Raw genomic sequence first — 24,739 nt, forward strand, 5'->3', positions numbered from 1 at the left:
CTGCGGATGCGTTTGAACTATACTTGAAGCATTTAGAGAGACAAACTGTCCAAATTGCCAAATTGTTTCGAGTATTTAACGTCGCATCTCGCGGATGCAAGCAATCTGCCCTTGTTTTTACGTTTCAAACGTTGGTGAATAATATCCTTGTTGGTCTATACGGTACATGCGTCTCTCACTGGGACTGCGTCTCGAAGACAGCCAACACGCGCAGTAGCTCGTAACACGGTTGGCGATATCCTGGAAGAGTGACACGCGCGTTTTCGTGGTCCGTGGCTGGCTTGTGACACTAAATCAGAGCCCGAGTTACGCGCCGACTAATTGTGAACCGCCTCCCTCCTCCTTTGCCGCCCCCGTGGAAACCAAATATAACTAAACGGAGCGAAACTAAACGGTCTGGCCGATTAACTTCTCCGTTGGCTGGCTACCACCGACAGCTCACTCTCGCCAGCCCTATTCTCGACTGCCACTCGTTCGAGCCGAACGAACTTTTTCTTTTCTTTTCTTCTCTATCCTTTTCTTCTTTTCTCTTTTTTATTTTCCTGTGGCAGTGCAGCACCCAATGTGAATAAATAACGCGAGGGAAAAGTATGCTGCTGTTAATTACGAGACAAAATAGTGCTTCGTCGGGGTTCTCGGGCTGTGAAGTGCGTTTTTATACGCGCGATTTTTCACGTACGCTTGTTGGAAACGAAAACACGAGTCTGCCATTCGAAACGATGTTTTGTCAGCGTGAATCGAATATTTTTACACGAGCTACGACACCGTTTGTTGTCGTTGATCAGTTGCAAAGACTGGTAGGTGTTTCTGTGCTGGTTCGATAGTTTTGTGCCTTCGAAAGTTACAGTTTATGTAGTTTACTTGTAACGTTCGTTGCATTCTTTCTCGCGACACTAAACGAACGACCGATACCAATTGAACGATTCTCGTCTTTTTACTGAAATTGTCGAACATCGACGAGCGAAGCAGTCGATAAATGTTATACACCGTAGAATGGAAAAGAGTATTCAAGAATTTGGCGATTATAACACCAGCACGTAAATAAATCGCGAGAGTTACAAAAATGAAATCGGATAAGACCGGCTCGTATTGGCCCAACATTTACTAAGCAGGACAAAAATATGGAAGAGAAAGATATATAAGTATCAAAAAACAGAAAATTTGTTTGGATAAAACGAGAAGGAATAGGAGAAAGTGTAGGAGGAAAGACAGAATTGCAAAAGATAGAATTTTCCTTTAAAATTCTACGTCTGTTGGCAATCAGGATGTTCGATCAAATCTTGCGGTTAGATCTCTGGAAAATGAAATCAAATAAAACTACCTCGCATTAATACGTATCTCGGTATAAAAAATTTATTAAGAAGCTAAAAGGGGAAAATCGCGAAGATAAGATAAGCTGGTTGGATAAGAAAAATAGACAAAAGGGCAGGATCGTTTACATTTTCTGAAATATTCAACAAACCTTTGCCTTGTAACCCTTCTTTTCCACTTTGCCGGTCGAGGAAACACCTTTGTCGTCTTAGAAGGGCCGAAACTGACCCCGCGGGATTCCGGATTAGTAACGAAATAAGTTAGTAAATAGCGAAGCTTGCGGAGAGCTTAGACGATGTTGCAAGAGGGTGTGATGCGTTTTGCAGTATGGGCACAGGGCGACTTCCGGGACGAGGTGACCGGGGGTTTGGCGAGGCTCGATTTGACGGGTCACGGAGCTCACACTCCCGGTGGCAGCAACCCCAGTACACCGGGCGCGACACCCACGACACCCTCCGGTGGATTTTCTACCGCACAGCCTAGGTCCCGCACGAACACGACACACAGGCCGGATATTCGAAAAGGTACGCCTCGCCACTTTACGAGCAACTTCTCTATCGCAACCCCTTCCTCCCTGTTTATTCGTTTCACTAAATCAATTCGTTTGACGTTTCTCTTTTTCTTTTTCCGATTTGTTTTTTCTAACGTTAACCTTCGTCAACGTTGCGCTTCTTCGTGATAGAGTGGTTCCGCTTAGATTCGTTTGTCTTCGAGGTGATTTGCCTCCGGTTAAGTGGAAATTGCGTAACGATAGAAATTCGATAAAAAATTGTTGGATTTCGTTGTAGACTGTGTATTTAGACAATAGATGCGGAGTAGTTAACGAGAATAACTCGTGACCAAGAGTGGTGTAGAGGAGATAGATAGTTTAGCTCGCTTCTGCATGATCTTTCCTCGTTTATGGTTATTTTCGACGAGTAAGGGGAATTCGTAGTTCGTGGAATTAGTATGCGTAGAATTAGTCGGTGTACGTACGTGCAAGTTGTCGAAGGGACATGATTTAACAGTTTCACAGGTCTGTGGAATAATTCAACGAATGAAAATGTTTATCGTAGAGAATATTACGGATGTACCGTTTTAAGATTTCGAAATAACTTTGGGCAAGTATCGTTACTACGTGAACTGGTGAAAGCAAAGACAAATGATCTAGAATAAGAAACTATCGAATTTATCTCAAACGTAATTTGTCTTGAAAATATGTATTCGGTACTTTCGATCCACTCTTTCGTCTATAACAGATTTTCCTGTATTACGTTACTATATAGCTTCGTCCTAACGATACTAACTGGCTTTTATCAACAAAAATGTAATCGTGTGTTAAATCATCCAAAGCCAAGAAACTTTGTATTAATATCACGATCAAACACGTTCTTCTTAACAAAAATCTTGAAACAACACGCTTCTACGATACGCTTACGTAACCTCGATCGATCAACCGAAAAGATTATTTTAACGCAATATTCTCAATCCATTAAACTGCTGTGCAAATAATACATACATAAATAATACAAATACATAGAGTCGCGTGTGATCTTTGCGCGAGGAAAGGCAAAGGTTCGCGCATCGATCAAGTAGGATAGCATGGAGATTCCAGCGGGAAACGATGCCGAGCTGCCGTCTCACGAACGACTGTGAAATCAAATGATAACAGAGAGTGGCGTTGTCGGGTGCAGCAAGAGAAAGACGAGGAAAATGCTGGCGTCGTTTGTTTGCAGGTTTGTTCGGCACTTAGCCGGCACTCTCGCAGCCGCCCCAAATCCCTGCAAATTGAAATATCTCCCGGAGTCTTACGGGCCTGGTTAACAACAAACCCCGGGGACGGATCTCACTTCACTCGTTGTAATCCCGAGACGAGGGCGAGGCCTCTCGTGCTCCTTCGACCGAGTCCAGCACGTTCCTCTCATTCGCGCCAGTCAGCCGAGAAAGATGTTTGAATTCCACATACTTCGATGAGTAACTCTCATTTGGACGAATTAATTGCCTGAAATTTATTGGATATAAATTGACGAGCTTCTCTCTCTTTTTTTTTCAATATCGCTTAAATTTGTTTTTAGTTTAGCTAATTATTTTAGGGATCGATCTTTATGGAAACTAGGATTATGATAACCCGAAGAAAGAATACGTTGTACGTTGATTTGCACTATGCGTTGAACCGCTTTTATCATGGGGAGATTTCATTGTAAATTGCGGCCAAACTGAGGAAAAATTTGTGCGTTAGGGAGTCAAGTAAGAGGGACGATGTAACTGTATTTTGGATATTGGCGAATGGAAAACGAGCCGAGATAAAATTGAAAGAAGAAACTCTTTGTTTGTAGACTTATATACTTCCTCTTTGGGTAATTTCCGTGTTTTCTTTTCTTCTTTCATAAATATTTCAAAGTTTTATATTCGTACTTTTTACTAATACGATTATATGTCTTGTTTTTAGATATATTTTGACAATTATCTACTCCTTTTTTGAGAAATAGTTGCAGCGCGTTGTTTATTTGAAAGTCTTTGTTTGACGGAATCGAACTTACTCCGAATTACATCTGAAATCTTTCGTTTCTTCTACGAATTTAAATTCATCTTGTATAAAACACGAAGCAAATATTTTTCAACGATAAGATCGGTATTAAGGCAATTAACGATACAGAATGGCCTATAAAGTATATTATTGCTTCAACCCCTGGTAACGTGTACTCTTTGTCATACGACTAAAATATCTTGTGCCACGAGAACAGTGAAGCTTCATGTACGACATTACAAACCTAGGTAGATTAGGATCATACTGAATAAATTGAAACACGGTGATAAAAAAAAGTCGAACGTTCTTCGTGACGCGACTTAGTTGGTATCGGAGCGACCTCATGTTGGGTTGCCACCTCTGTAAATAGAAATGGTCGTCTTAGTTAGAAGATAGTTAGCGGCATCATCAGACGCAGTGATAGCGGTGCTCTTTGAAAAAAGAGGCAATCGATCACACGGCTGTCAATACGAGTAAGGGAAGCTGGCGATTTGCTGCCTGCGGAGTCAGGGGTGAAATACCCTCACCTGTCACTGTCACGGTCATGACAAACACATTCGTGTTATTCTCGAACGGCAGGGTACGATCTAGCCACGGCAGAGATTACCGATCAAACGGTCTAATCGATCCATGATCGTCACGTCGTATGGTATTACACACATGTAGTATAATATATCTATGTATCTTAATATCTAACGAGTCACGCTATTAAATATTTTGTCGATGGATTTTGCCGAAATTAATATTTAACAAGGTCTGTAGTGTTCTTTCGCGAGTCGGTTCACATTTAGGTGGTCCCTTAATTCCATGAAGATTTCGATATATTCGATTAACTACGAAAGCTTTTAAATATCGTAATGGGAAAAATGGAACAAAGAAACGAATAACAGATAATCCGCTAGGCTACGAGTGACTCACATTTTGCTGTTTCACGCGAGAAAGATCATTTCCCTCGTTGCAACGTCGAATGTGTGATTTATTCAGATTTTGAGACTCGATTTATTAATCGTAAAGGCACATTGAATTCTCGTAGTATAAGCGGCGTGGTTTTCTAGAGAATGTGATATTTTAACACATTTCAGATGTTGCGACACCGACAGAGGTGAAACACGAATTGGGCGCCGGTGGAGGAGTGGTCTCTCCGGATGGTGTAGTTGGGGTAAATAACGCGGACGATAAAGATGGAAAGAAGAACAAACGTCAAAGGCGGCAGAGGACGCATTTCACGTCCCAACAACTTAGCGAGCTGGAGGCCTTGTTCCTGAGAAATCGGTATCCGGATATGTCGACCAGGGAAGAGATAGGTCTGTTCACGAAGCTTCCCGAACCACGAGTCAGGGTGAGTGACGATTATTCCTAATTTGATAGTCTGCGATTTACTTTTATGCAAATTTATATTTTCACGGATATAAATAAAAGAAAAGAAAAGAACTTGAACGGAATTTTGTTTTATCTGTGAAAAATTATAATGTTTACTCCGCTTTGAATATTTTATAGATCTCCGCATATTACATGCCTTCTGTACACTTTCTCAAATTTTGTATAAATGCATAAAAATTCGCAGTCAACGAATTGCTTACGTTTTTCTATTGCTGAGAAATCCATTTTTGCGTTTTGCTGGAAGAAAAATATTCTCGATCGGTCTTTGATTAAATTGTTATTTTCAATAATATTTTTACGATAATCGAATGTTTTAATTTCGTTTATTACGATTTTCCCAGAGGGAAGGATAAATATTTTCTCAAATCGTTTTAATTTTTCTGAATTAAAGAACGATATAATGATTTATCGAATTTTGGCTGCGAAGAAAGGAACATTTATTTTTGCTAATTGTTCAACCGGTACTTAGAGTACGACTGGTGTTTCGATCGATTTACAATACATCGCTAGAATACTCGGGGACTAAGCGAGTTTATCTCGCCTATAGCGCTACAAATAAAAAATTAATCTTACATTGCGAAATATGATGCAGTTTGATAGCAAATGACTATCACGCAGTGTTTATATGTATACTTATATTAAATAACCATTGCGAGAGTTAAAAGTTAAGATGCGATACTTCCATAATTTACTATACGTAATATGTAATTCTATTCTTATCAAAAAGTAACAACTTTCCTATACTTTAGAATGAAATTTGATCGTAACGAAAGATTGATAACTAGGTGAAAAAATGTCATCTAGTATCACGATAAAAGTATTCTTACGCGAAATAAATTAATTCCAAATACAATATATAAGTCAGTAATAAGACAATTTGCATCGATAGCAAAATAATATTATCGGTATATCATCAGTAACAAGGAACAGTATATGATAGTATTCATTTAAATAATTAATATCAATAAATAATCGTATTAAGCGCTGTTTAATCGGTGAATCCAGACACTTTGCAAAAAATCTAATTTCATCGAGTGCTAAATAATCGCGATTATTTGAAAGATTTGCAAGACTTATATTTGAATTAAACTTTCTATAAATTTCCATCAACGAGTCTATCGATCTTGTGATTAATTATTTTTTACGGAAGACACATGATCGTACAGATAATCGATAATTTTTGATGAATTTTTCGTTATTGCGTGAAGGTAACGCATCGCTATCAGCGTTTTCTCGCGTTATCACCGGTTGACCGAACGTCTATCGATCATGCGTCTAATTTCGGACAAACAAGTTTTGGAGAATGGAGATTCATCTATCTGCGTCGATGCATTGTTTTTCCTCGTTGTGAACGGAGTTGCTCAACTCATTCTGAAAGATCCGAGTCAGAGCTCGAACACGAATCAGGGTGACGTGAAATCGAGTTGATCGAAGTAGCAACAGAAACTTACAATGGGCGCATTGATGCGTTGAAGTATCGATTACAAAGGCAACAATTCATGCTCTTACTGGCCGATACCTCGAGGTCTCGCCAGTCTCGCGTCTGCAGACATGGCTCGTGACCGGAAAATGCCATTTCTTTGCCCACCGAACCTGATATTTTCGAGAAGTAGGCGGTCAATTTTTCTGCTTGTCTTACGCGCCTGATGTGTGAAGTTCAACAACGAGAATTTCGAACGTTAGTCAGCGAGAAATATGAATATGAGGGAAAATCTTAAACTAATGGAATGGAATACGTGGCGAGCTGCTTATTAAAACACAATATACATTCTACTTTTCTATTTGTAGATTTCTGGAAGGTGATTTTATTTCAATTAATACAAATATGTCTCTCGATTTTATTCATTCCGTACGATTGGAAGCTACAGTCTTGATTAACTACATATTTATCAAACATTAGATTCCGTCATACCGCGATTTGCAGCACAAAAATGACTAAGCTTATTATATCGTACCTATATTAAAATCGATAATTATTGGAAAAATATTTTGCAAGTAATTAAAAAGAAAACTTCGTACGTTTAATAGTCACGGAGATAAAAATTCTTCTGTGAAAGTAATTTTCGTAAGGATCGCCAGGGTCTGTAAGCTTTAAAAGTTTATACTTTTTAACCAATTTGGCGTACCTACGCGAGCCCCATAAAATTCTTTTACAACTCTGTAACACATTATAAAACGTTCTTCCGTTATCTAACTCATCGCATCGCGCTCTAAAAGAAAAAAAAACACGGCACTGAGCAAATAAATTCATAAACTTAAATATCGAAAGTTACGAGAAATGCTGAAAGGAAAAATAATATCGAAAGGACCAGCAAGGTGAACCTTCTGTATCGTGAACGAAGAAAAAATTCATCGCCAGTCGTTTCGGAGTAAAACGCGAGCAAACGAGACGAACCCACGTCTCGTTCCACAATTTGAGTTGGATCAAGCGACCGGGACATGCTTCTCGACTTGACAATCCTCGCGGTTTCGTGCGTTTCAGCGAGGCTTTTAGGAACGGTCATATCAGTGGATGAGAGCCCGGACGAGAAACATAGGGATCGAAAGAGAAACAGGGATGGAAGTGGGCAGGTATGAGGTCACGTGAGGTTGCGCAGCTCACAAGGGAAGCTTTGCGCCGGTAAGCCCTTCTGGATTTATAGAACCACACAGAGCATGGCACGGTATTCCCGCCACGCCGCTATACGCCATGTACCAAAATTCTGCGGATCCCAACTATCGTGGAACCACCGATGCATTCGCGAATTTTAACGTTTTCATCGAGACACCGCTTTCTTTCTTTTGGCTTTGAAGTTAACACGGTTAACAGTGGTCGAAGTCGATCATCGAATAAGAAATTACGGGAAAACGTTACGGGAAAACTGATATAGGATCATAGTGAATACTATATACAGAAAAGACGAAAAACAAAGTATAATAATTTGTACGGTCTTTTAATATAGTCTTTCGATACTTCAAATTCTTCGAAAGGAAAGTAATTCATAACGAGGAATAGTTTGAGAAAGTTCTTCAGAATATCGTTTAGAGAGTTTAGAAAATACTGAGGATATATCAAGAGAGCAAGTAGAAAATGGTTAATTTGTATTGCAATTTGTGCTAGCTATTTTGTAATAAATTATATTTATTACTGGTATTTACATATTAATTGATCAAATTCCAAGTACATTACATTTCCTATCGTTTCGCAGTACTTTCATACTCGCGACACATATTTGTTACTATGAAGATGAAATTTAGAACCCGATAAACACATACCTTATAGTATAAAATATAGATATATGCCTATACTTTCTGTAATCACCGTATATACATAAAAATTTCCTACGATAAACTGTTCAAATACTTTGGCAAATCGTTATACAAAAACCCTGAAATCTTCGCGTTAACCTTATAGGTAGACTACTCTCAAAATTTTCAATTTATCACACGAATCGCGCGTGGCAAAGCACGGTACGTGTTCCCGTCAGTTCAGGCTGGAACGCGAGGCGAAATCGTGTCTACGCTACGAACCGCGATCCTTGTCGGATCCATTCAACCGTGCTTTCGCGCTGTTGTGTCGTCCTTCGGTGGAAAGTTCTACGTGACACAAACCTGCAAACGGCGGAATTTACGCGAACCGATTCCGACGCATTTAGTCAATTCTAGCCGCGGCATTACGCTTAATTAATCCCGACGCAACATTTAATGCTTGCCGATAAATGCGCGAAAGCTTATCTATTTTGTCCACGGATTTGCCGGTATTTCAACCGATATCTGAATGGGGTGGTTCACGACCTGAGGCGAAATCGTTCGAAAGAACAGGCCGATTCGATTCGTTTGATAGGATATTTCGTGATAATGCTTCGTTCGAATTAGTCAAGTTCGAGTCGTTTGAATTTAAGTAGAATTGGTCAGCTGTGCTACGATGAGAGTAATAGCAGTTTTTATAGCGATTGTTTACTATAAAATAGATGAAACTGCTCGTTCGTAAAATTACATTCTCCCTTGCTTTATGGTTTTTCTTTTGTATTACAAATTACGTTAGGATTATAAACAATACAACGATTATTTTCTGTAAAACGAACAATAATATACGTTCGTAAAAAGCGTATAACAGTCTACATATACGAAGGTTATATTCCCGTATAATAGCAAACGATTTGCATTATAAAAATTCATAGAACTAGGCTGGCTCTTTGTTATTTTATACTATTCGTTTTATCGCTACGTAATTTATATCACAACAACAGAAATTTATTACCGGTGCTTTCACATTTTTTCTCGGTGATTTATATGTTTCTCATATACCCAGGTAGCTTTAAAACTAGATAATCCAATTTTTAAATGAAATCTCGGCGTGCGTTAAAATATATATAGCTTTATATTTCAGGGAAATCCATTCCAAGACGGTCGGTTACGTTTATTATAAGAAATTCGGCAGCCGAGAATAACATTGTAACTCAAGTAATTATTAAACTAATGGTACGATAACTTTAAGCGTTGAAACACGCGACTAGATTCAAAGTCTCAGAATCACGAGTTACTTCGCTAACTATGGGATTATCATTATGAACCAACCAAAGGATCGTCGATTCGTAGATTCACGGTCGACTCAATAGAACCGCAACTTTCAGCCGCGAGGTATTCCGCAACAACGCAGTTTCGCAAATTAGTTGACCATCGTCAGCTTGCAGAAACCAAAGAATAAGAAATCCCACAAATTCCATCCATTCGACGGGTTCGATTTTCACCTTGCCGTCGCTTCGGCGCCGCTCCGTCGATTCGCAGTCCTCGATCACAGCAGTCTATTCCGGCGCATAAAAGATCCAGATGCAGACGTTGTGTCTGCAGAACGAGTCCCAAGAAGTATAGAAAAAGGAAGACACAGCGCAAGCAGGGTGCAAGGCGTGCAAGGTTGCAGAGAAAGAAGGAGAGGATGAGAGAGGAGAGAAAGCGCGAGAGGATAGAGAGAGCTGGGTAGAGTTATCTGCAAAGAGGCAGGCGTATGTTTCGGTCGGTGGCAGCAGAGCGCGGCTGTCCGAGATAATCCGCCGGTGATTAAGACCATAAATCCATCGGCGGATTAGTATGGTTGCACCGCACACCGCGTGGCGGCGTCGTTGCACGGGACTCTCTGTATGCTGCAGCCTCCGCTATAGTACTGCAAACGTGCATCTCTCCCTTTCTTCCTCCCTCTCTATCTCACCCTCGTTGCAGCCCCTTCCTCTTGCTGCCCTTCCACTCTCTCGGTGCATTCCCACTGTTCCTATCTACCTCTATCGGTTCAGTATCGTTCTCGCTTCTTTCACCACCCTCGCGACGGACACACGTCGCTGATTCGTGTGTTGGTACACCTGCTAGAGGAACAGAGGAGGCGTACAAGAGACCGACAGAGTTAAAGCGAGGTAGAAAACGCACACGCGTAATGTACAAAGAGAGAGAGATAGAAAGAGAGATAGAGAGGCAGGGAGAGAGAGAGAGAGAGAGAGAGAGAGAGAGAGAGAGATAGAAGGGTTAGAGAAAGGCAGATAGATGAGTAGAGGGAACGAGAGGGGCCGAGCTTACACGCCATGGGAATGGGAAATGGGACGCCACGGAATATAGGTGGACACTAACCGGTATGAGAGTGAGGATTACCGGGTGTCATCCGTATTCGGCCGGGTTAGCGGCTGTCAGCGGCCAATGCCATCGCTATATATCAATTATTACCTTTGCCATTGCAACGGCCGGTTGCATTCCGATGCACGCGTTGCGCCGTACTGCACTGCGGTCGTCCGGTTGCATATCTCTTCCGTAGACCGATTTGCATCCGGTATGCGAACGCTTTGACCCTCCCCTCTCTCTCGCCGCCCCTCGATGAACCGCGACTCGCCTTCGTTTCACCATTTACCTCTCTGTCCCGGTCTCTTTTTCGCGCCAAGCCATGTACGACTGTCGCGCTCCAACGCGAATTCCGGTTATACGCCAGGGTTTAACGTCTAACCAGCTGTTGGCAGGCCGAGCCCGCCACTTGCCAGCTCGTAAGTTCTCGTGTGCACAAAGGCTCAACGCCGGCTGTCTTCGGGATTTCGCGGCGAACGCCGCCTGATTCCGGTGCTCCGCTCTCGCGTTATGAAGCCTTTGCTGCGGCCGAGCAAAGATCTCCAGATTAACGGGCCAGTGATTGAGCCTGTAATGGCGCGGATATCTGTTACGGTGATACGCGGGATTTAGGGATAAGCAAGACGAGCTTTTCGGCCGCTTCGTTTGATTCAGGGACAGCCCTCCCGCTTTTCACCGCAACAGACACGCTTTTTCAGGGAAAAACAATTTTTAGCGACCGAGGCCAGTCTGGTTTCGGGATTTCGTTGGATACTTTTTCAGTGCGATTGCGTGGAGGCTTTTGAAGTTGGAGGAGCGTAAAAGCTTAGTATTCGTGTAGAATTTAGGGTATATTCGTACATTTTTTAAATAACTGTTAGGTGTATATATATAGTATATGTATCTATGTTCATTTAATAATTTGTTATAAAGTATTTATTCGATTATATGTATAATATTATATTAATGACGCATTCGTGTAAATATTTCATTGATGAAATTGAATTATACATTTTACTTTATTTCATAGATACAAAAAGTAAATATTACTTATAACTGAATTAAAAGCGTCGAGTAAAACACTCTGAAATATATTAAAACAATATGTTGAAATATCTTACTCTTCTCGTCGAGATTTCTTGTTATTCTATACAGCATTAAAACTTTCACGAACCACGGATACCTTCAAATAATTGTATTATGTATATTAACATTTGTAAATTCCGAAATTTGTTCGTTATATTCCATGATTTAATAATTCGGTACACACAAACACTTTCAATCACCGTTTAAAACGAAAATACCGTTTATAGCATGCATATAATATCGAATTTATAGAACGTAAAATCTAACGATTCGGTACAAAAACGACACGTCTGACGATCATCTTAAGACGGAGGTATTGTTCTAAAAACGTTGTACAGGTAATATTTTTATACAACATTGATTATTTCTTTTTAAGGTCGGATTTGCCGCGCAGTGATCCGCGAAACCGAAAGTTCTCGCTTTGCGAATGCAACTTGGTGAATTCGGGCGAACCTATTCTTTGATGAGACGATATGATGGTTGTATCGGAGATTTCGAGGCACGGTAAATCGATTGCGAGCCGGTACGCTGTAAATCGCACGCGAAGTTAATACCGTTGCGGACGGGGTTGGAAAACGTCGAAGGCCGCCATGCGTGATCTGCGATATTCCGTTGGTGGATTACCAGCGTGAATATTAACCTTTTACGGTGAATTGTAGTCCCGAAGTAACGTTATCGAATTTCCGGATTTATTTTCCGCGGCTGCTCCACGGAATATCGTCCGATATTAAAACCAACGTTGGCCGTATATATAGAGGACCGATTAAATTTGCACGATTTCTTGATATGGATTTTAGCGTTGTCGGCTGGTATACATGGATAGTTAATATAATAGACAGTATTATGATTATGATATTGGTATCTTTAGTCGATAAGATTCGTGTTACAATATTTGATTTATGGTCGAAGTAAAATATAATAACTGAGAATCTATTGTACTAATATAGCGTGCTTCTAAAATGAGAAGAAAGAGAAGAAACTGAAGGTACATAATGTATAGCTATAGTGGTAAAGGACAAATCAATAATCGAATGGTAAAACGTGCTATTATCGAATAAATTGAAAGTTTCTTAAGTTCTATTATTAGATGATTTAAGGATTAAAAATATCTGCCGGAAAATGAATTAAAAATAAAAGATTCTATCATTGACGCATTAAGGATCAAGTAAGTAAGAAACAGGAGTGAAATAACGCGTAAAAGATATGGAAATGCAAACATAGTTGTACAATAACAAATTTTCGGAGAATTTACAAATTTGACTAAGGGGTATTATTTCTACGATCGTTTCAAACGATCATAAACGTTTAAAACGTAAAGTAATAAATTTCTCGATAGGAAACATTAACACGAAAGATAACAAACGTGACGAGAAATTTTTCTCAAATATATTTAATCAGTTACACGCGCTTCTACTCTGAGAGATAGCGATCTAATGAATCTAATTAGATTATCATTCTGTGGAATAATTTACAGTTGATAAACTAGAAAGGAACACATCATTACATTACACAATTAAAGTTCATATTCTGCGCCAGATATTTCATATCTTCCATTTATAAAATTCAAAGTTCAAAATGGCACAGATGTAATGATAATTGCAACTAATCAATCCACCTTCCGGTGATAAGTATTTCACGGAATTCTTTCTTATCGCGAAAATATGTAGGCATAATCGCTAATCAGTGACGTTGAAAATCCTTGTACGAACCACAAAATCATTATTTACAAACATCAATATATACAGAAGTTGATTCAGAAAGGAGCGGGATAAATCCAAAGGCGTTATTTTACTAATTTATAAATTGCGAGTATTAATAAATTTGTTCGTAAGTATAGCAAGTAACTTGGCCAATAAATGTCACGACCAAATTTTACAAATTACAAATCATTCGATGCGACTTATAATTCGACGATATATTGTGACGTTAAAAGTAACGTTTTATAATCTTGATGTGAATAAAATATAAATGTATAGATGCATGGATTAATAATAAGATAATCAAATACGATTGATTTTTTTATATGAATTAATCGTACGCATTTATAGTGAGAACAACAAGCAACAAAATATTTCAATAACTACTCTTTGAGTGATAAATTTTAAAACGCTACGTACGGTCTTCGAGCGATGTTTGAAGAAAGAAAAATACGAAAAGGAGAACACAGAAATTTGAATCCACTTCGAATTTATTACTTTATTCCATAGATCGAGTAAAATTTGTTCGTAGTTTGTAACGATGAAATTCGTCCAATCGTTACTGGAAATCAGTTTGGCCCGGATTCGAATAATGGTCGAACTCCTCCGGAACAACGTGCAAGCCGAAAAAGAAACAGATCCATCGTAAACCCTTTCGTCGCGGAAACAGGTTCCAGACAATGTTCGAAGCGATCGCGTTAACGACAGATACAGTTTCTGACTGTTGGGACGAGGAGCGAAAGAAAACAAAGACGAAAAAGGAAGGAAAAAGAACGGAAGAGAAAAAAAGGGGGTGGATGCATTGAATTCGACGCGAATCGATAGCGCGCGTAACGCAATGAGCCGTAACTATTTATAAATTACAAAGGAATGGAGGAAGCACGAGAGCTAGCTGGGACACGGCATTAAAAATCACGTGTTCCGCTTGAGCTCATAATCTCGTATAATCTTTTGCAAAGTTGTTAATACTCGCGGCTTACGGGTGTTAATTTAATATCCATACAGGTACGCCAACATTGAATATCCGAATCCCACTGGCTGCAGCTGTACAGTCCACTACCACAACGATAAAAAAAATCCATAAAACTGCTCACACCAAGAGAGAGCTAGCTGGCTTCCCATTCCATGTCGTACGCCGGCTCATATGCCGTTTGTATCGTTCAGTGTTGCCCTCCGGACCACTTTAATACAAACGATAATACTCGCTTCCGTCGCTTTCCCTTCTTTTCTTTTTTTTTTTTTTTTTTTTTTTACCCAATCCTTTCCCCTTGGTCGCAACCGTCAAGAATTCGTCCGATAGCGCTGACTAATCTCAATCTTTCTTTTTTATTTTTATCGACGCATGAAGAGTGCTATCAATTATGGGTAATATAATTGTAATGGCCTCTTTTATATCGTGTCGATCGTATCGTGTATCTTTGATTTTGAAATTCTCCATGAGTAAGTGGAGAAATTATTGGTTTCGTTTCTTCCATTCTTTTCTTTGTTTCGATTCGCTAGGAATTTTCAAACAATCGGGCACGAGGGAATATCGATACGTCAACTGTTAATGGTAAATTGTAATGATAGAATTGCATTGTATTTTATTAAGCGATACGTGATGCTTCTTTGATTTTTTTCCCTTCTAGTTCGTTGAAATTTTGTAAATAATCAGTAATAATTTGTAAAATACATTATACATTACTATATATATTTATATTTATATTTAAGCATTATACATATATTGCTTATGTATGATGATGTAGACAAACATAAAACATATTATACGGTTCGTGTATATTTTTTTAATAATAGTATTCGTTTGCATAATGCGTAGTTCATAACATAATTTCTCTTTTAGTATGTCTTTTATGCCGGTAGTCAGTATGTCTGAATGATAAAAAATTCATTTATAAACTCGTTGGTCCATATCGACTTTTAATTTAGGATCATTTTGTTGAACGTTACCAATCTTAGATATTTAAAATGATAATGACCCGACAGCACGGCGCTTCATTAATTAATAGATCTAGTAGATTAGATATGTATGATAATATCTATTTCTATCTTTCCTTTTTTATTTTCTAGCTCTAATACTCTTTCGCTCTAGTACTCGTCTATCTCTAGCACGAAAACAATTTGGAAGATTGAAAATACATTTTGTTTCGTACTATCAATCTCTCTTACGTTCAACTTATATTTCGACGTAGCCTAATGGCTATAAAATAGTATTTAAATCGAACAACTTATGATTTTACTAAACTAATAAAAATCAATTATTGAAAAGTTATTATTTAATTAATTTTGTTGCTATTTACATTTTAAATTTCTGCTTTATTCAATGAAATCGATCGAACCGTATGAATTTTACAATAGTCATCTTAAAATTGTATTGTCTATGTATCGTGGAAGATGACATATTTATAACAAAAACCAAAGTAATTTATCAAAAACACTTTGAGGCAACTATCATAGTCTCCTTTAGGTCTTTAGAAAGATCGTAATATGTTGCAGTTGCGTTCGATATAGTCTTGATAGTTGCGAATATTCTCAATTACGTGAAAATGCTTTCAAACTATTCGCCAAACCAGATCTTGCGCTGTCGTCTTCCGTAAGATTGTTTCGTCGTCTTGGCTACGATCCAACAAAGTTGTCTCGTTGTCCGCGGCATTTTGAAACTTTTGGAACTGTCACGCGATTTCATGGTAGATGTTCTCATTTAAATCTAATTAATTAAGTTTCCCTTCAGTCCTAGAGATACTTCACCAATCGAAGTTATTCCGTAAACATTTTAACAAAATCAATAAAGATCTATCGGGCCCTTAAGATCATATAGGGAAATTATTCTTCCATACTATATTTATCTAATACTTTATAAATCAAATTGCTATGTAAGTGACATACGTAGCCAAAAATTTGTAAGCTATATTGCCTCTCCTGCCAATCGTGTTAATCGTTCGATGTTAATCAATCAATGCTACGAATATGATAGCGATTTCTATTCTTTCGTAATGGATTCTTGAGTACGAAGTATTCCATTACTGAAATTTAATTAAACAGCCAATATGATTAAACCTGAAAAACGAAACCTCGAACGATTGTTCGCTGAATCCTAGCTCCACTTTGACCAAAATGTGCTATAGACCTTTATTTCCATACGATTATCAACAATCAAATATTCTCTCGATACAGTCAACATTCGCGCACAACAAATCTCTTCTATAATAAGATTTTTCATAATTACGAAGTTGAACGATGACCAAAGGCGATCCTACCTCGTATCCAGTCCTGACAACGCGATTTCGCCGCACGCAGCCGCATATTCATAGCAATTCTTGTGGATATACGCGCGCGTGCGCGACCAACCGTGCACACATATTCACGTGAACACGATACAAGTACGAACTGGCTCCCTCTACGTAGGATGTAGCCATTCCGGCTGATCCATCTCGCCGTTATAGTGAGATTTATGGAGACGGTACCGTTGGAAACTGAGACTGCCTGTTCTGGAGGTGGGAGGGACGAAAAGGGGTGAGAAGAGGAATAGCGAAAATATGAGAAGAAAAGGGAAGGAAGAAGCGTACGGGGGTGGTATAAGCACGCGTGAATGCATGAAAGCGGCCAGGATGGCGGACAGTGTCGAAAAAAAGACGGTTGCAGAATTGGAGGATGAGACGAAGGATAAAAAGAATTTGTGCTAGGAGCCATGATGCTTCTTTGCCGTATCCTAGTGGATACGGTTCTTCATTCGAGAATATTTGGCCATGAAGATATACTTGGATAGCGTACAGTTACTCCTATTGAGTTATATCTCCTATTTTTCTACTATTCTCTCTTTAGAATTAGTAAAAGCAACGGATCTCGTGATAAATATTTCAAGGTTTGAGATATACAAATAAAAAACCTTGCACCTTTATCATCCATTTTTTACGTCTTTTTCAATTAATAACACCAACGATTTGAAAAATGGCATACTAGAGCCAATATCTTCGTAAATGCCCGACAAGCAAGCTGTCTCTAAACTTCCACGGCAATCGTCCAAAGTGATGTCCCTTCGGGCTCGTCAAAGATGTATAGAGCTGAAAAAGTGGCGGCATCAGACGAATAAGTAGCGGGCAGATTTTCACGGTCCTAAAATCCTCTCGGAGTTCCCCGTTATCCAACGAGATTTCTTCGCGAAATTTATTTTTAACGAAGTGCTGTCTCCAGGCGTCTTTGGCCGTCGTGAAACAACCATATTCGTTAACGTGTTTCTACTACCATTACGAAACGTAAAGAACAGGATGGAAGAAATAGCCAGTCGAAATAGGATAAAACCAAAGGCAATTATATTTTCAAAAGTTTCAAAGTTTCTGACGTTGTCGTATTTACATATATTCGCCGCAAAAAGATATTAATTCATCGACAAAAACCAAATCACACTATACGTATACCTACTTAATTCTGCTCTGATTTTCCAACATTTTATATCTCAGTTTCCCTTTAGTTTCTCAGTTCTTTAGCATACGGTTGAAGCGAGAAATCATACATAAAAATAATTATTCTTTCGCGTTCGTCCGTCCAGAGACAGACGTATCTACTTACCTCTGGTACACGGTACAACAGCTCACGCACTACACCGCTAATGAAATTTCAAAAAGTTTCGTACAACACACGCAGTAAAAAATCACAGGAAGTTTCCTATAAATGTTCGAATACTTTCGTCAGCTACTGTACCTATTATCTATGGGATGTAAGTAGATATGTCCGTTCTCGCACAGTCAGACTTTATTACGTTAATAAAGAACAGACTCGAAAGCGGTACATACGAAGGTATCCTCTGAGACCTATATAAAGGAAGAAACCAATTTTTAAACGAATACATGCATGAAATAACACCTTTGCCGCGACTAACTAGAAACATCCACGAGTTACGTGAACCACCGTACATCGGCAAAGTATTTAGACCTTTCAATTTCACCATACTATTACCAAGGCTACATTTACAAAACCATATACTGCGCTATAACCGCTTGAGATAAAATTGTGCGGTACTCGATTTTGAGGCAACGATATACTCTATCAACTCTAACTCTACTTCCGATACACAAATACTGTTACTCTGGTGAAAAGATGCGTCTTGGAAGGAAAGAGCAACGCGTAGTCGTGCATGGACCAGGGGTCCCGTAGATTTCGAGGTCGTAGGTGTGCGCATATGTCGAGTAGACGGAGGGATGGTGGATAATATAATGATGGCGTCGGCTGGGCAAGGAGGGGCGGGGCTACGAGGGGATCAATATTATCCTCCTCCACCTCCACCTCCGCATTTTCCTCTGCCGTTCCCCTCTCTTCACCGGCGACCAACCTTCCCTCTGTGTTCCCCTCGTTCCCTTCTCGTTCCTCCTGTTCTCCACCACCATCGTCGTCTCCACCCTACAACCGTCGACCTTCTCTCCCTTCTACCGACGTTCCTCCTTCGCCTCCTCGTCCTTCTCTCCGACCGCGACGTCTCCCGTCTTACGAATCGAATTGCCGGGCCGACGCGACGCGACGCCTCGCTACGTTCCGACTCGCGTGTATGTATGTATGTATGTGTGTGTGTGACTGTGTGAACGAGCGCGCGCGCGCACGTGTGTGTATGGAAGTAAGTACTTACATACGTGTGCACGTTGTACACATGTGTTTGTAACTGTGGCTTCGAACGCAGATTGTTTATCACGATAGGAGGCACAAGCGATTCGTTGATCACGAGCAACGACTTTTCAATGCTCGGCTAGTTTTTTGAGTATCGCTGGATCAACGCTGATTTCGAGTAACTGCAGAGCTTTCTGAACGAGGCCGTGAATGGCTGGCAGTGGGTTTTCTGGTATTATGGTTTCATAAAGGCGAAATTCTCTGAAAAAGTCGCAGAGAACTCGAGATTTTAGAAATATATAGGAGTTTGCTCGCCTGCGAAAAGAGAAGTTTTAATTGCTTATATTATTTGTTGGTATTTGATAGTTGAGAATTAATAATGCGTTGCGATGATACGACATCAATGCAGAGCTATAGCAACGTATGAGATATAATAATATAGCGACGAGTAAATAAGATACAGATTTAAAAGATGTAAGTATTTTGCACGAATATGTAAATTCTGGACGACACGATGCATCGATACTAAGAAAAGCTTTTTAGGAATCGTGACGAAAATTTATTTTTCGGTAAAAAGTACTCTGACGGTAAATTAATTAAATCATCAAATTTTTACAACGTTTTCGATTATTGACTCTGTGCGATTAGATTCGAATGTAATCTTAAATTAAGTTGTAACGTAAATTCGATATTGAATAATTTAATCTTTTTTTCTCTATTGTATCGATTAAGAAGATGTATTCAATTTAATAGAGCGAATGCCGTATTTTTATTTTCAGTTCTGTTCGTTTATCTATAATAGTTTTCTTTCGTATAACAGGTATTTGAACGCAATACTTGAAGTTATTTTCTAAATAACATCGACAGTTTACGATAAATATCGTTTTATTCCTACTTTGAAAAACGTGTAGATATCTTTTGTATTGTTTTCAGGTAGTAATACGAATCACATCGATATTTGTGTTTCAAACGCATTCTCTCGACTAAATATATTTGGTTTTAAATTTTAAAAATACAATCTCCCGCGTCGTTTGTTCAGAATTACAAGCATATTCGTTTTACATAACGTTTATGTAGCACGAAGGCGAATGTAAAATTTAAAAAGAGGATTTTTCCGCTTGTTCCGTTTTATTTTTATTATATCCCGCAAAAATTTGTACGAACAAATGTTTTATCCATTTATCCATAAATCTATAATATTAATCAATGAATTTGTACGCGTATGAAATCTTTTCACCGATAATTAACTTTAGTTTATTAAAAAAATGATTACAACTAACACATTCGTATACGTGTATATTATTTATTTTAGAAAAAGAACAAACGATCGCTTCTCTCCGAATAAATTCGTCTATCGAGCTGTTAAACTCGTCTTTAGAGATACGTTTCACCCACCTGTATCTCAAACAGCAACAAGATTGACATATTGAAAGAAAAAAAATGGGCTAACAGCGTGGCCACCTCGTACGAAACGAATCGCGCTTATCCGATTGTTCAGTGGCCGTTGCTAAGTCGTGGGATTACCTTGTATGGGGCAGCATTTTCGGGGGTGTCTATATAATGCTAAAACGTATATGTGGCACAGAAAAGACGATCAAGGGTGGCCAATGCGAGGTTGGGGAGGTAAAAGCTGGTCGGTTGGTGGGGGCTTGATTGATGAGCTAGCCCCGGTCACGGTCTCATTACATTTATATAAGCTTTCGTAGATTGAGCCGTGCACGGAAGCTTACGCGGTGGCGAGGGGTCGTGATTTGATGAGGTTTTATTGCTCGGATGACGTGACGGGAGCCATTGTTCAAGCGGTTGTCGAGTGGAAAACATTGGATTCGATTTATCGCGTCTACCAACTTGCTTCTATGGAATTACCTTTACTTCCATTAAGCAAAAATCCAACGACCGACAAATCGCAGAGACAACCAAATAATTAGAGCGTGTATTGTCGCTGATTTATTAGGATTGGAAGAACGTACGAAGGAAGAGTAATTTCTTAGTGGAATTTGACGATGTCTTAAAATTGACGCCTGTAAAAATTCTTCGTGTAGTTTCATCGTTGATAATCGTTTAATAGGATGGTCGTGAATTTTTGATATATTTTATGATTTAAAGGAAGTCGATTGATTCGAAGGAATTTATTTTTATTTTTCTATATCTTCGTGTAGTTTCATCATTGATAATCGTTTAATAGGATGGTCGTGAATTTTTGATATATTTTATGATGTAAAGGAAGTCGATTGATTCGAAGGAATTTATTTTTATTTTTCTATATCTTCTCGCGGTTTTAATATAAAATATTTTCACGGGCCAATGTATCTATCGAAATCCTTTTTCCTGCAGCTTTATAATACAAATGGCCGCTACGGTTGCTGTTAACGCCGGTCAAGATCGTTTTTCGAAAATTATCAGCACGCTGGTTAATCCGTCGACTTCTATCGTGACTGGCCCGATTCGAAAGTTCATTCATCAAGCTTATGAGCCAGCAGAGTCGACTCGAATTCTGGGATGCTGTTAAAGTTTATGGGCGCGGTCTTGTGTGTGTATACGAAACGACTCGCGCGCGCCTTCCGAGAGTTTATTGATTCTCGAGCCACGGCATCTTTCGGCCGCTGTTCTGTCCTATCGAGTTTACTCCCCCTCTTTTGGCTTACCGTCGCCCCGTGTCATGTCTACGGGGTTGCTTCGTGAAATCCAATGATGTTCCTGCTCAGGAAGGAAAGTTTGCTCATACGCCGCCCGTACGAAGGGGAAATATTTTTCTCGCGCCACGAGATACTCTGCTCTTTCGTGAAATTCATAGGGGAGGAAAGTCGTATGGTCTTTGGATTTCGATGTTGTTCGCGGAGTTCCATTATCGTTGACGAGATGTTTAACGATTGGACATACTGGCAGATTTGGTAAATCTTTGCTACTTGTGAAATAATAAACAATAAGTTTTATAACATATAATAACATGGCATACGTTCCAACTTATCTCGGCCAATTTTTCTTTAATCTCGCGTTACAAACTTTCATAGCGTTATAACGTAATCGTATTCGACGTGCTCATCTTAACCAATCAACATTAAAAGTATTGCAATATCCATCCAATTTCTCAAGTTCGATAATTTCAATATATTACAATTTCATCCTCTTCGAAATACTCGCTTCAAAATTGTCTTCGCAACCTACACTCACAGACAGATACACGAAGCTCAAAATCATTCCAAAGTAATCCGGAGGAACTTGGCTTCTAATTCCTGCCAGCTCAAAAAGCTCGAACAAAGATCTCCATTAAAACGGCATCGGTAATCCTTTCGATCCGACGCATCATAACGTCGCTTCTTGACCTCGCGCGATTACATGCTGCGTTCCGAGAATAATCGGCAAAAGGCAGGGCATTATTCTTCATTAGCCAGTCTTCTTCCCCTCTTTCAATGACTCGTCGCGCCTCTTAGCGTTTTCACGGCGTGATCGTACGACCATCCATCTTGCGAAGGATCCTCCAACCTTCTTCGTTGTTTCTCTCCCTCGATATCTTCCTTCCTTCCTGTCGTCCTTTTTCGCTCAAAACTTCACCTCGACAACTGGAAGCAGATACAGTGGCTCGCAAAAGTATTTGAACGCTCACCATGGGAAATCTTTATTGTTGCATATTGCACGTGTTATACAAAACACCTTGAAATTTCATTAACGTTATAACGAGACACGATTTTCATTATTAAGATGGGGAAGCTTGGAAGCAACTTGAAAATGTATATAGAAGATATAAAATATTTACTGCAAACAGATAAATTTAGTAAAAAAAATTAGCATACAGAGCGAATAATTATTTTGAACATATAAAATGTGTTAAAGATCCCATTAAATATTCCGACTTATCGATATAATGGGCAATTGACTGTTTAAATTCTTTGCGAGAGATCTCTGCGAGATATAGATTTGTGCTAAATATCTTGCAAGTCCTACATACGTTTTTAAATTTGTTTCAATCTTTATGAATACGATGACGACGGTCGAGCTGGTTATAAGTGGCTAAATAATCTCTGGACAGACGAATACTGTTTCTTCAACATACTCTTCATGCTCGAAGGATGTACATATCAAGATATCATCTAACGTTTGTAAGAGGGTTTCATTGTGATATATGAAAGGGAAGAAATCATTTTTTAAATGAATGTACAATCATGAATACACACAAATACAAATATCATGCTGTAAATTTCACAAATTTTTAACTAAATATATCCACCAAATATCTTACAGCTTCTATGTACGTTTTCAGATTGATTTAGAATTATACCAATATAATCACAATAATCTGATCTCGCAGCAACGCCAACGACATTTCAAGATGTTTCCTATAGTAAGCATAATATATTCGTAAAAGGTTTCTACAAATGTTCGAATACTTTCACCAACTACTGTACCATCTCTCCGGCCGAACCCTCGCCTCGGTACCCGAACCAAACGTTCCAACGTTGGTTGCCTTACAGTTACGCGAGTATCTGAGTGCAACCACCCGTATAATTGTCGGGAGCAAGCTGGTTGGGCGTCGTGGAAAAAGCAACACGAAGGAACGAGCCGAAGGCGAAGGGAGTTGGCGTCGAGGTTGAAGGGCGAATGGGAAAGGAAAGAGGGTGGAAACGGCTGACGAGCGGCTCGCCCTCGCAGTATCGAACGCGAGAGAGGGCCGCCTTGAATTAACGCCATCATATTTCAGGATGGAGGAGCTCGCCGGGGTTTTCTTGCCATTTGTCTCGGGACTCGGCCGTTTACCGAGTGTGAACCTCGCCTTCGTCCCGCTACATGAGTAATACCTGGCTCGAGCGAGTCCTCCGCGCGAAATCTGGCGAAAAACCAGAAACGCGAGCCCCGCGCGTTTCGTCCGTTTTTCAACGAGAACTGCGAAGCATAATAGAACCGGTATTCGTTAACCGATGAAATTTATATAGTTAGGGAAAAAGGGGAAGGATTTCGCGTGGATTTTTTGTGGGCGTGGGTTACATCGTTGAAGTGTAGGGTGTTTAGATTAGTTTGGACGAGTGAGAAATGACGTTGGAGGTTGGCCGGGGAGAGGGATTCCGGTAGGCGCGGTTTAGATACGGGAATTTTTTGGACCACGATTGCAATTGCTTTTTCAACGAGACATAATTGTTTCACGGTGATAAGATAAGATAATTTCCTGGTAATTGTTGTATTTAGAAGTGTTTTCCTCGGTTTGATGCGTGTCGCGGCCGTACTTGGCTGAGATACGGCTTGGTTCGTGTTCTGTTTGAAAATATTGAAATTTCTGTTTGATATGATTAAATAGAGGCTTTTATTTAAAAAGTATTATTACGTTATTTACATTAGCATTAGTTTAGTTCCATTTGAGTAGGCATAACATATGCACCTGAAAGAAGTATTATGGAATTAATATAGACTTTGATAGACGCATAATGTCCATATCACTGCAGCCTAGTTTTAAAAATTTTCTTCTACAAAATGTTCGACTCAATACAAAATATTAAAACTATTAATTATTAATATTTTTACTGCTAATTCGTTGCATACGTTAATTGCTGCCGTCACTGTTGCGCTTTTTTGTTTTTATTAAATATTCATCGGTTAAAAGAAGAACATTGTATGAAAG

The 24,739-nt window shown here is 39.3% G+C and overlaps 1 protein-coding gene across 5 annotated transcripts in view; it reads left to right on the forward strand.

Moving 5' to 3' along the window:
* LOC100648781 (pituitary homeobox x) overlaps positions 1 to 24,739 on the forward strand; it is a 45,121-nt gene that overhangs the window by 18,967 nt on the left and 1,415 nt on the right. For 2 of the 5 annotated variants that reach the window (XM_012321315.3, XM_012321316.3), the window contains exon 2: positions 4,918 to 5,156. In XM_012321315.3, coding sequence (XP_012176705.1) covers positions 4,918 to 5,156 — 239 coding nt within the window. Of the gene's footprint in view, positions 1 to 1,637; positions 1,836 to 4,899; positions 5,157 to 24,739 lie in introns of all 5 variants that reach the window. The other 3 variants (XM_012321311.3, XM_048404873.1, XM_012321314.3) reach the window with 3 other exon arrangements.

The sequence above is a fragment of the Bombus terrestris genome, chromosome 4 (genome assembly GCF_910591885.1).
Source record: "Bombus terrestris chromosome 4, iyBomTerr1.2, whole genome shotgun sequence".
Classification (NCBI taxonomy): domain Eukaryota; kingdom Metazoa; phylum Arthropoda; class Insecta; order Hymenoptera; family Apidae; genus Bombus; species Bombus terrestris.